This window comes from Helianthus annuus, chromosome 2 (assembly GCF_002127325.2).
Source record: "Helianthus annuus cultivar XRQ/B chromosome 2, HanXRQr2.0-SUNRISE, whole genome shotgun sequence".
In the NCBI taxonomy this organism is placed as follows: Eukaryota; Viridiplantae; Streptophyta; class Magnoliopsida; order Asterales; family Asteraceae; genus Helianthus; species Helianthus annuus.
In genome coordinates, this window is record NC_035434.2 from 149,579,247 (window position 1) to 149,591,746 (window position 12,500).

The 12,500-nt window shown below is 35.0% G+C and overlaps 1 protein-coding gene across 3 annotated transcripts; it reads left to right on the forward strand.

The window, feature by feature from the left end:
- Positions 1 to 3,836: 3,836 nt before the first annotated feature.
- Positions 3,837 to 5,321, forward strand: LOC110906770 (protein LITTLE ZIPPER 3). Of its 3 annotated transcripts, none has more exons than XM_022151848.2 (2): positions 3,837 to 3,961; positions 4,873 to 5,321. In XM_022151848.2, the coding sequence occupies exon 2, from the start codon at positions 4,890 to 4,892 to the stop codon at positions 5,103 to 5,105; it is 216 nt and encodes a 71-aa protein (XP_022007540.1). In that variant the 5' UTR covers positions 3,837 to 3,961; positions 4,873 to 4,889; the 3' UTR covers positions 5,106 to 5,321. The 3 variants fall into 3 exon arrangements, with proteins under 3 accessions (XP_022007540.1, XP_022007542.1, XP_022007547.1); XM_022151850.1 differs by having other exon boundaries at positions 3,853 to 3,951; positions 4,869 to 5,321; XM_022151855.2 differs by lacking the exon at positions 3,837 to 3,961 and adding an exon at positions 4,141 to 4,225.
- Positions 5,322 to 12,500: the final 7,179 nt, after the last annotated feature.

Sequence of the window (12,500 nt, forward strand, 5' to 3'; positions counted from 1 at the left end):
TGAGCTCCTTGATAATATCCCATAGAGATCTTTTTGCTTGGGCCGATTGAGGGGCATAGACATTTAGTATGTTCACTTTTTCCTCGTATCCCCTAATTGTCCCGTTGAGATGGAGAAAATGTCTGTGCTTGGTCGATTCATTCTTCGTAAAGACTGCCGGGTCCCAGATACAAGCAATCCCCCCTGATCTTCCTTCCGAATTAACCCAATCTGATTCAATGGGTGAGTTACCCCAGAAATTTGTAAAGTTAATCCTTGAGCTATCCGCAATCATCGTTTCTTGGATGGCTATGAAGTTAATACCGTTTTCCTGTTTAAGTTTTTTAATCCATACTGCTTTGTCGGCATTGCCAACACCCCTGATATTAATAGTCATGTAATTCATTGATTACCACTGAATTCACCATCACCCCTGATCAATTTGTCGATGTGAGCTGAGTTATTTTCGACTTCCATACCCGTAATGCTCCCTATTTTAATAGTAGCGAGGACTTCGTCAACGAGGTTGCCGATAGAGCTGTTCAAGATGCGATTGTCATTTTCACGAACCCCACTGGTGTCTTTTGTAGGGTTTGCTTCATCGTTATTGGAGGTGCAAGGTTCAGGTTCACAAGGGTAAGAAGGAGGTAAGGGGGGAGCAACCATGGGGCGGAGATTATCAGGGTATGGAGGAAGGGGGAAAAAGAAGGGTGAGGAGTTGGGTTCTGGATCCATATGTCTAGGTCTCTTGCACGCCGGTTGCCTTGGACTAACAGGAGGCCCACTGGAGGAGCCATTGGGCCTGGAATGGCGCAGCCCAGAATTAGGCTTACGGGGTTTAGTGACAGATGGTTTTGCATGTGGGGCCCCACCAGCATTAAATCCAGCATGATTATGTCCTTCCTTGTCAGTTGGAATGTTGGGATTATCATCTTGGGTAGTAGTGTCAAGAGAAGGTTCCGAGGCATTAAATATATTATTATTGCACGTGCCGCCGTCCGTGTTTGATTGTTCACATTCCGGAAAAGACCTTCCCTCTCCCGTCTCTTCGTTGACACCGGTGTTTGCCTTTCCGGTAGCCGGGGTCCCGTGCACCACCGTTTCCGGCATGGCGTTGTTTCCTTCTTTTTCGAGTGAGCGTTTCGGAATCCCGGAGCTGCCGATGAGAAAATCTGGGATCCAATCTCTCAATACTTCAGAAATCCAAATTTTATGCACATCTCCATTCCATGTGATCTCCATTTCTTCTTTTACCTCTCTTCCTGAGTTAACGAGAATGCCAACCATTTCATACGAAAGATTGCAGTCCTTGACCGTTGCTCCAGAAGGAGAGATTACGACACCGAAAGTTCTTGCAATCATGTCAAAGGTATCTTTGTCCCATGCATGAATTGGTACCCCCTCAATACGTAACCATGCGATGCGATCAACGAAGCCTTCGTTGCCCAACCATGGCCTAATCGAAGAGAACCATTTGGACTGCTGTTCTTGATAATGATTGAGAAAAGCTTCACAATGTTTTTGGAGATTGAAGGTCAGTAGAACCCGAAGACCTCCAATGTACCTCATCCCGGATAGAAACTGGTACATATTACCAATAATGTCATTCATATTACAAAGGATCTCAAAGCTTTTGGCTTCCACCATAAGCGCTGTTCCTTCCCATGCACGAATTGTTTTTGAATTATATCCATGAAATTCAACCACTTTCTGTTTTCCGGATCTACCGCCCGTTACAACATCCGAGTAGGATCTGGTGCCCCCATGCTCCATGAAACACTGGTTTGTTTTCGTGTATGTTTCCCGTTGGAATGACGTATTTGCTGGTGGTGGTTTGCTTCCTTCATGTTTATCAGAGGAGAATGGCAACCCATCTCTCCTGAACCTGGCCATGTCTACCAATAGCTTTGCATTTTTTATTTTGATTTTGTTTAGCACTTCAAGTAGTTTGCCCGAATTTTTCACATCTTCATATCTTACAAAAGCAAACCGGCTTCCCCCTTTATCAAACTTCCTTGGGATGAATACGTCCTTTAGGTTACCAAAGACCCGAAACTCTTGCCAAAGTTCTTCCCTGGTGCAGTACCCGGGGAGATTTGAAACGAAGAACGTGGTAGCGTTTTCAAACTCGAAATGTAGCTTTTTTGTGCGTCTCTGATTTCTCTTTTGCTTCCTTTTCCCGATTGCTTGGTTCCATGGCTGTTCTTCTTCCATTGTTTCTGATGAGGGAGGTTGTGGGTGGGGGGGGGAGGGAAGACGGAGCGACACCACTGTTCCAGCCGTGTGCACGCTTCGCTAACAAACTCGTTATGACCAGCAGGAAAGAGGCCTGCAAGGTCAATCACCGGCTGTTATACGAGGCCTGGACAGTAGCCGGAGAAGACGGTTCGTCGCCGGTCGCCGGAGGGAGGAGAAACGAAACGACACCACAAGGCCAGCCGAGTGCAAGCACCGCTAACAAACTCGATATGATCTTCAGGAAGAAGTCCGAAAGATCAATCTCAGGCTGTTATACGAGGCTTGAACAACAGCCGGAAAGTTGAGGCGTCGCCGGGAAGGGAGGGAGAGAAAAAAAATACGAACTTGAGTTTATGATGACACATCTAAACACAAGCAAACAAGCCAAATTCGAGCTTTAAGATAAAACCTAGTTTAGACTCTCATAAACTGAATATGAATAAAATAATCAAATAATTTTTTTTTTTGAACGGCCAATTTCTTTTATTTGTTCCGTCTGTAGAACTTGAGCCTAGGACCTCTCTCTCCCAAGATTTTTAATGACTTCATCAATGGACCATCACCCCATTAATAAAAGGGTTATTAGATTTTATCAACCTCAACTATTGGCTATTGGCCGCTGTCACCTTCAACTACCACTTTGACACCCGTCACCCCAACTTGACACTTAGTGTGTTCTGTCACCACATCGTTATCTGATCACTAACTTTTGATCCTGTTACTACACTTTTTGGGGTGTCATAAGGATCTTGGGAAGGTTTTAGTGATCTTAGGACACCCCCAAAAGTATAGTAACAGGATCAAAAGTTAGTGATCTGGTGACAGATCACACTTAGTGTTAAGTTGGGGGCGATGGACGTCAAAGTAATAGTTGGAGGTGATAACGTCCAATTACCAATAGTTAAAGGTAATAAAATCCAATAACCCTTAATAAAATAATCAAATATTTAACATAAGATACATGAGTCAAGCATAAAGTTAGTAGATTATTAATAAGTCAAACTTAGGCTCCTGACAAACAAAGACATAAAAAACAGCTAAAACCAAGCTTGAACTATGTTAAACTAAACAATTTGAGTATAGACTCGGCCCAATGTTTTAAAATCCCGCTTTCATACCGTATTTGATTGGGCTCAGAAACGATTTAACCCAATGTTTTAAAAATCGGTTTAAACCGATCGTTGGTATCGGTTGAATCGCCCGGTATACCCGGTTGAACCATCCGATACACCCGATTAAAATGTTTGTCATATAAAAATCGAATTTTAAAACATTAGTTAAACAAATGTATCAGATGGTTCAACCGAATGTACACTACTACTGGCTCGTTTAAACCAGTTTTAAAAACACTGACCCAGGCACAGGTTACTCCTTTACCCCTCTAATGATTATGATGGTATTTTCTTTTACTTTCAAATAATTTATTATTATTTTTACTAAGGTAATACCGAAAATACCCCTACTTGAGACCCCATCATTCACATGACGTAATGAAAACCAAAAATCTGATAATCATCATGATTGTGGAAGAAGAAGCACATTAAATCCTTTCCCTTACAAGCCGTCTTCTTCCCTTCTCTTCACATCCTTTCAAATCTCCATTATCATTATACATACATTTTCCACCCCACCCTACCCCCCCCCCCCATTTTCCACCTATATATACATTTCTGTTATTTCTTCAAAACTCATAAAAACAGAGTCAGTCTTCCTTACAACCCTTTCTTCTTCTTCTTATTCAGAGGTGATCTTTCTTGAAAAGCTACACGCACTATTCATAAAAGATTCACACATGAAACACACACATACTCACATATACTTACACAACATATACGTATAGTTACAGTAGTTTTGTTTCTCTTTATTCTTTGCTTGTTGGTAAAAAAGCACAAAAGTTAATTATAGTTGAGTTTGTATTTGGAGATACCATTCTATAAATCAAATCCCAAATCCTCAATCCATCATCATTCTTTTTTATTTTACAGATTTCTCACTTCCCCTGTTTTTGGTCTGTTTTCTTTATTCCACCATTTTAGTTATGCTCTGTTTTTTTTTTTTTTTTTCACATTCTTGTATTTTTCAGTTTGTTAGGTGTGAAACATTGTCTGATCTTTGATCACTTTCAAAGATTTGACGTGGGTTTTGTTTATTTTAAGCAGTTTTTTTTATAATTATTACAATTTTCGGTTTGATTGCAGGTTTAAACACTGTTTTCTATTGTCCTCTGTTTTCTCATTTTCTTGAATATGATAATTTGTGGTCTAAAAAATGGTCTGATTCTAATAGTTTTTAAAGATTTAACCTGTAATTTATTTATTTAATAGATTAAGTGAAAAAAGTTACAATTTTTAAACCCCATTTTTGTTATGATCTGTTTTCTCATTTTCTTGAATTTCAAATTCTTAGGTGTAAAAATCGCTTGACTTTAAATTTTTTAAATGTTTCGAAGTGGGTTTTATTTATTTAATCGATTGAGTGAAAAAAGTTACAATTTTTGGTTAGATTGCAGGGTTATGTGCTCTGTTTTCTCATTTCTTGAATTTGAATTTTTTGGGTCTAAAAATAGTTTGATTTTAAAAAAAATAATAATATATTTGGGTTTTGTTTATTTAACCATCTGATTAAATCTTTTTAAAATTTTGTGGTTAATTACAGGTTTTAAAATCAAGAAAATGGAGAGGTTGAACTCAAAGCTGTACATTGAGAACTGTATGATCATGCAAGAGAATGAAAAACTGAGGAAGAAAGCACAGCTTTTAAATCAAGAAAATCAACAATTGCTTTCACAGCTGAAGCAGAGGCTAACTATGGGTGGGCAAAATGTCAATAATGCCCCTACTACTTTCACTGACCTCAATCTTGGGTCTTCTAGTTCTAGGAACAATTAAGGGTGTGAAATGACCAAAAAGACAAATATCACCTTTTGTTAACCCCCATTTGTTTTGGTTTTGTTGGGTATGGGAAGGGCATTAGGTGTCAAAAAGGATGGTATTAGTTTGCGTAGATAGGGATGTTAGGGGGGTCAAATTGGAATTTAGTATTAATGTAAGGTTTACTATTTTATATATTGGTTATTAGGAAAGTTTTATGGTTTATGATTATTATTGCTTCTATTTTAATGTTTTGCTTGCTTTGATTGTGTTTTCTTACTTGTTAAGATTTTGGAATTATTAACATGATGGTGTATGTCATGAATTGAAAAACTTAAAGCTAAGAGATATAAAAAATAAAATTTCATTTTGTATTCTTGTAAATCATTTTTCTTAAATCATGTTTTTTTCTCAGACGACATTCAGCAGGAATAACTCAAACCTTTCCTCAAAAAGACAACCTTTTCATGATACACATAATACAACATTTTTAAGAGAGAAAAGATTAAATATAATGTTAAATGGCAAAATTTCAACAATATATGTTTTTTTAACGGCAAATTTGGATCACTGACGTACAACTATAGTATCATCGTGTCATCAGCAGAACCACCCGATCATATTCATCTCTAGGAGGAACTGTATGTATTTCAAATTAGTTGTCGTATTTTGTTTTAGACAGTTTGATTGGTCTTAACAGTTTATGAACATCCTAACTATATTGCATATATTCTTATAAAGCTAAAATGTATCGGGTGTCGTTTGCAACAATTTAATAAAACTATTTTATGCTTTAAGCTCAATCCTTGTTTAGCTATATATATATATATATATATATATATATATATATATATATATATATATATATATATATATATATATATATAGTGGCGAAGCTTGGAAAAAAAGTTTGGCGGGGCGGAAGGCACCGGACCTAAAAAAAATTTTCTATGTTCGGGTCGGACGTCGGTGATTCGATTCGGGTCGGGTCAAACGCTAATATCAAATAAAAAATGTTCTCAAACATTAAAAGTTAAACATTGTTTAACAAACAATTGAACAAAGACACCAAAACATTAAAAAGATGAGGAAGGTGAGGTACCCGGTTCACTTGGATGAAGAATTATAGTTCTGTCCCTCGGACTCGAACAACAACAGCAGGTCAGCAGCGATTTGGGGTTTCTTTCCCCCTTCTGTTCTGTGCGTGCGACTGGTTATGCTCGTATTCCACCAGGACTGAATTTGGGTTTTTTTTTTTTTTTTTGGATGGTGGGCTTTTATTTTGGGCTTGTATGATTTTGGTGTATAATAAATTGATTTGGGCTAATTAAGTATTTTATTTGGGCTACATAATAGAAAACCGGGGGTCGAATACGTATATACAAAAAAAAAATTTATAAAACCGAGGGGGTCGAACACGTATATACATAATTTTTTTTTAAATTCGGGGGGGGGGGGGGGGGTGAAAACGTATATCCCTAAAAATTTCTATACGAAAAACACATACGTAACACTACTAACCGAAAAGTTCGGGGGGGCGGACGCCCCCTCCCCGCCCCTTACATGCTGCGCCCTTGTATATATAGGTAGAGAATCCTGTAAAAAGTGCTCAAAGTGTGAGAAGTGTATTATAACACTATATGTAATACTATATAACACCATATAAACACCGTATAACAATATGTAACACCATATAATACCATATAACACTATATATCATTATATAACAAATATAACACTATAGGTTGTCTGATAGCATGTCTATGATAGATGTATAGTGTTATATTTGTTATATAATGTTATATAGTGTTACATAGTGTTATATGGTATTATATGGTGTTACATATTGTTATACGATGTTTATATGGTGTTATATAGTATTATATATATTGTTATAATACATTTCTCACACTTTAGGCCCTTTTTACACTATTCTTACCCTCAATCTCTCTCTCTATATATATATATATCATTGATTTGTGTTTATAATTAGGAGTTTATAGTTAAATGCTAATGAAACGGGGGATGTTAATTAACATTTAATTATACCTTTGTCATAGAAGATTTGATCAGCCTTATGATGAATGAACCTATCTAACTTTACATACGCGTGTCTATAAAAGATTCGATGTTTTTAGTGTTTATATGCATTCTAGGTGTTCGATTACAATTTGAATTTGAGATTTTGTGTTTGATATAACATGTGAGTAACTTTAGAAGATGATTACAATAAGATTAATTGGATGGATAATAAGTTGAGTTGATACATGGCATGCTTTTCATCATTGGTGTGTTGATCAATCTACTATAAAGTTATGGGTTTGAAAATCAACTATTTGTGTGAATTGAAGTGTTGTTACTTAAGCCAAGTAACTTTTGTAGGAACAATATGTACATGAAGCAAATCAATTAGAATTTAAAATTAGAATTTGCATGTAATCAAGTGTACATACCCTCTTTGCAAATTATAATGGAGATTTGGAGGCGTTCGACAATCAGCAGTGGGAGGCGGAGGTGAGAGCCGGCCTGAGGTGAGGTCACTAAGCCCCTGTTGTTTGTTCTGGTCAAAATCAAACACAAATCATCAGGGCCTTTAACCAAGCATGTGGGCTATTAAGTTTTAATGATAGTGGTCTTTTAACCATTTATTAGTGGGCTTTTAATCATAAGTTTGCCTTTGTGCTTTTTTAAAAATCCCAATTCTTTTAGGGGTGGCTTAAAATAATCTAAAAATAATGTAATTTTTTTTCAAGGGTAACAAAGCACAAAATGTAAAAAAATAAAATAAATTTACACTACGTCATAAAAGTTGAGGGGTCACAATACTACCCCTAATATTGAAGTATGTCCACCCATGAACATGAACATAAGAATATAACACGGTTTTCAAAATAGTTACTTTGAAGTCTCATTAAGAAAACAATATAAATATGAGATCGCTTGTAATGTCTGGCATGTAAAAATAAAAATAAAGTGTTGTTATGTAGGCGTTACACATACATAGGTAGGAGTGATAACACCCTTCACACACTCATTGAGGTATGTAATGGTCATGTGAATGTGTGACAATTTTTTAACTCTTAATTAATCATTGCCATTAACTATTTTTATACGTATATGTTTTTTTAAGTTATTTTTAAATTAATACCTGTTTAAAACCAAATATCACATGTCGTATTGTTACTAATTTCTTATTTCATCTTCTCGGCATTTTCACAATCCCATCCCGACAAATTATAGATGTTAGCCCAAAGAAGTATCATATGCGAGTTAATATGTTTTTTTTTCTTTTCACCTCAAGCTTTACCCACGATAGCTCGTTAAATAGTTGCATTGTCTCGATTATATTATCTAAACTTTGTTTGAAGCCGAGTTTGTTAGAGGATGTTGCTCGTTTCCCTTTGTTGTTCCACCAGACAGGTGAATCGGTTCCTCTTGGGCTTCAAACTCATCATTTGTTTCGTTGAGGTTAATTTGACAACGGACATCCGAACTAATTTTGGCTAGTATATTCGTAGGACGATGATGTTTTTGTCCATTTTGATGATTGACCCATCAATAGGACATTCGCCCACTTCGTACAATTTCTCACAACCTCTCAAACTTTTATAAGGGTAACCAACGAACTAATCTCTCTTTTTATATTCATAACACGAGTCCATAAGAATATTGGTGTCACTTGTACCACTTTGTCAGTTGATAAAATTCTTGTTGTAGATCTCGTTAAACTTTCCAACTTTTAGAGGAATGTCCCTCAATTTGGATGTAATCATGTCTGAGGTACGGTATTCTCCCTGGTCCATTGTATTATGAATATTTTCATGAATACGTTTTCAAAAATTAAACTCTAAAAATAAAAATAAAAAACTGCACATAAAAAGTTTAAGAAAGTTATTACCAATCTTTGAGTCCTCCGCGCTCCCTTCTTAATATTGTAGCTTGTTTCTTTTCGTGTTTCGATTTTGTGGTTTTTGGTTGTGTTTCATGAACAATATCAGTTTCGGGTTTTGTTTTGAGAACGAAATCGGCTTTGGGTGGTGGAGATTGGTTGACATTGGAAAGATTTTGGTTCTAATTGCCGAGAGTTTACATTGGTTGGTTTTGGTTTGGTTCCATTTGGGGGCGGTAACATATGCTAGGGTCGAAAGGTTTTGGACAAATTACTTGGGGTCGTTTAGGTTGAATGAATGATTTTGGTAGAATGAATTGTTTGGATTGAAATGGTGTTTTGGGTTCATCTTGGTAAAAATGTAAAATGAAGACGTAGATTCTGTATAAATAAAAAAGGAGAAAATGAATATGAGGCTGTCACACATCTAAGTTTAGATGTAAAACCCTCAAAACTACGTTGTTTTAGGATTTTAATCAAAATAACATAATTTTGAGCGTTTACATCTAAAATTAGGCGTGTGACAGCTTCATATTCACTTTCTCCTTCTTATATATGTCCAAAAATATAACATAGTTGCTTTAGTAATAAATTTTAAACTTAAAATCAAATGGCTATTTTAGTTATAAAATTCTTACCTTTTATGTTTAGTTATTACCATGATTTTAATTGTTGACAATACTTGTAATAAAGTATAAATCGATACCATGAAATATTATACGATGCCTACTTATAATCAAGGATACTGACATATTGTTATAAAGAAATAGTGTATTAGTTATTGCATCAGAAAGTGATTTAAAATTGTTATAAAGAAATATACTGTTGAACATACTAGTGTATTAGTTATTGCATCAGAAAGTGATTTAAATATTTGATGTACTATCAGTTTACGTATGTAATGATGATAAGATATTATTTATTTAATTATGTTATCCATATAACACATATATCTTTAAACTTTAAGTTATCTTGAACAAATGAATGACCTTCTATTAAAAGTTTTTAGATTAGTTTATCTTAAAACAAATTTCTTACTTTTTTGGAATTTTCATTTTTACCATGATTACACTTTTTTTTAACACCAAAGAATCTTACGTGTACACCTCCTGCTCGGGGCTATGTCCAAGGTCGACTCCTCGACCGCCATGAGACCGTGTTCTCCTCCTGATGCGCGGGAACCAGATGAAATCCGTAAACCCACGGCCCGAACCCGAGATTAAAGCCCTGATTTGTCATCGAAAATGGCCTAAGCGGGAATCGAACATGTGTCTCCACTAAGAAAGACATGCCAATTCACCGTTGAACCAAATTCTCAGCCTAAACGGAAATCGAACCTGTGTCTCCACTAGGAAAGACATGCCAATTCTCAGGACTGATTACCCTCTTATCACAAAAGTGTCCACATTCACCGATCAACAAAACAAACGTTCAAGATTTATATAGTTTTGTCTATCGTAATCTTTTTAGAAACCGGGTTTAATGGTTTGACCGAAAGTTTAGAACTTGGATTTAGCCAACACTGATTTCATTTTTGTTTTTAGAAACAGTAGTTACCAGCTCAACATAACTTTTTAAATATCTACCACATGATATTAAATTAAAACCATATAAACAACAAGTTTAGGTTTACCTTGGTTGTAACTTGTGGTTGGGGTGTTTTTCAAAAAAAAAACTAGAACTTTTCTTTTTAACCCTAAAGTTTTAATCTTTAACAATTTAAGTTTAAAGTTTAATCTTTGTTTCCTTTTTACCCCTAAAGTTTTAATCTTTGACAATTTAAGTTTAAAGTTTTAAACTTTATAAATAAGCAAGTTGAATATGCATACATGTGTTGTAACATGTGCTTAGTGAGTTTTTCAAAAAAAAAAAAAAAAACTACAACTTTCCTTTTTAACCCTAAAGTTTTAATCTTTAACAATTTAAGTTTAAAGTTTAATCTTTGTTTCCTTTTTAACCCTAAAGTTTTAATCTTTGACAATTTAAGTTTAAAGTTTTAATCTTTGGTAATTTAACCCTTTTGATTAATTTGATTTTTCACTTCTAATTCAAAAGTTTCTATCTTATACAATTTAACCCGTTTGATTAATTTGATTTTTCACTTCTAATTCAAAAGTTTCCATCTTTTGCAATTTAACCACTTTGATTTTTTTTACTTATGTGTGGTAATCTTGGCTTTGGTGGGTTTTTTCAAACAAAAAATGGTTATGCATATTGTTGTTAAAACCTTGGCTTTTGGGGGGTTTTTAAAAAAATTGATTTTTTTACTTTTCACCCGAAAGTATTTCATGAATTACTTTTAACCCAATACTATTTGTTTTTTTACTTTTAACACAAAACTTTTTATCTTTTGCAATCTATCCTCACAACTTTTTTTTACTTTCAGCTTTGGTCCTTTATAGTTTTTGTTTTCCGCAAATTTTTCGCTTTATGCTTCGTTCTAAACTTTGTGACTTAACACATCGGAACGTGCATCTTTAGTTTAACGTTTTTACGTTTCGTTCTAAATTTTACGAGTTAACATGACGCAACGTGCGTGTGTGGGTGAATATTTTTACATCGTCTATTTTTTCCCGTTTGACAGGTTCAACATAACGTGCGCGTCTTAAATCGACTTAGTTATAACTAAAGGATCCCCGCCGCATTGCGGCGGGTCGTAAATCTAGTTTTGAATTATTTAACTAATAATTTGACCCATCAAATCTACTTTATTTAACCGGTTATGCATTGACGAACCCCACCGATTTTTCGCTCACATTGTTAAGTTTACCGAATATTTCTGAAATTTTTATCTAGTGTAAAATATTGTATTTTTAAAAATCCACCCCCACCAATTTGAATTTTGAGATTCCGACCTACACTGAGTTTTCGCTAAAACTCCTACACTGCAGTTATGTATAAAAGTATTGTAAACTGAGTTTATTTTTTTATTTTATCCCTTATTTTTATGTGAATAATGGCTTCTGCAAGTCAAATATTTTTTTATTATTAAGATGAAAACAAAATGAAAAAGGAAAGGTTAAAAATGATGGTTTATAGGACTGGGGATGGAGGGGTACTTAAATGTTGTCTGCAAATGAATGATTAGTCTGCAGAAACAAGTAACACAACTGACAATAAAATCATGGATCTTCTTCACCATATTTTTCTTATTTTTATTTTTAATTCTTACAAACTTCATAAAGTTTTCAAATAATAATTAGATTTTTAAATAGTTGTTGAGATTTAATGAATAAAATCCTTTTTATTGTTCGTTTGTAATGATTATTAACAAGCAAATAAGTGATTCATTGAAAATATTTGCGCAAATACAAAATAGATAGATTTTAACAAGCCAAAAAGTAACATATTAAAAACAGGGGTGTAAATGAGTCGAACGGCTCGCGAGCTACTCTAGATCAGCTTGGGAAAAGCTCGAAACGAGCCGAGTCTTATTGAGCCCGAACCCGAAATAAAGCTCGTTTATTTATCGAGCCCGAGCTCGAGCCTAACTTGTGAAGCTCGTCAGGATCTTCGAGCCTTAG

Excerpts from the sequence above, each read along its gene's own strand:
- LOC110906770 (XM_022151848.2), top strand. The coding sequence starts at position 4,890 with ATGGAGAGGTTGAACTCAAAGCTGTACATTGAGAACTGTATGATCATG.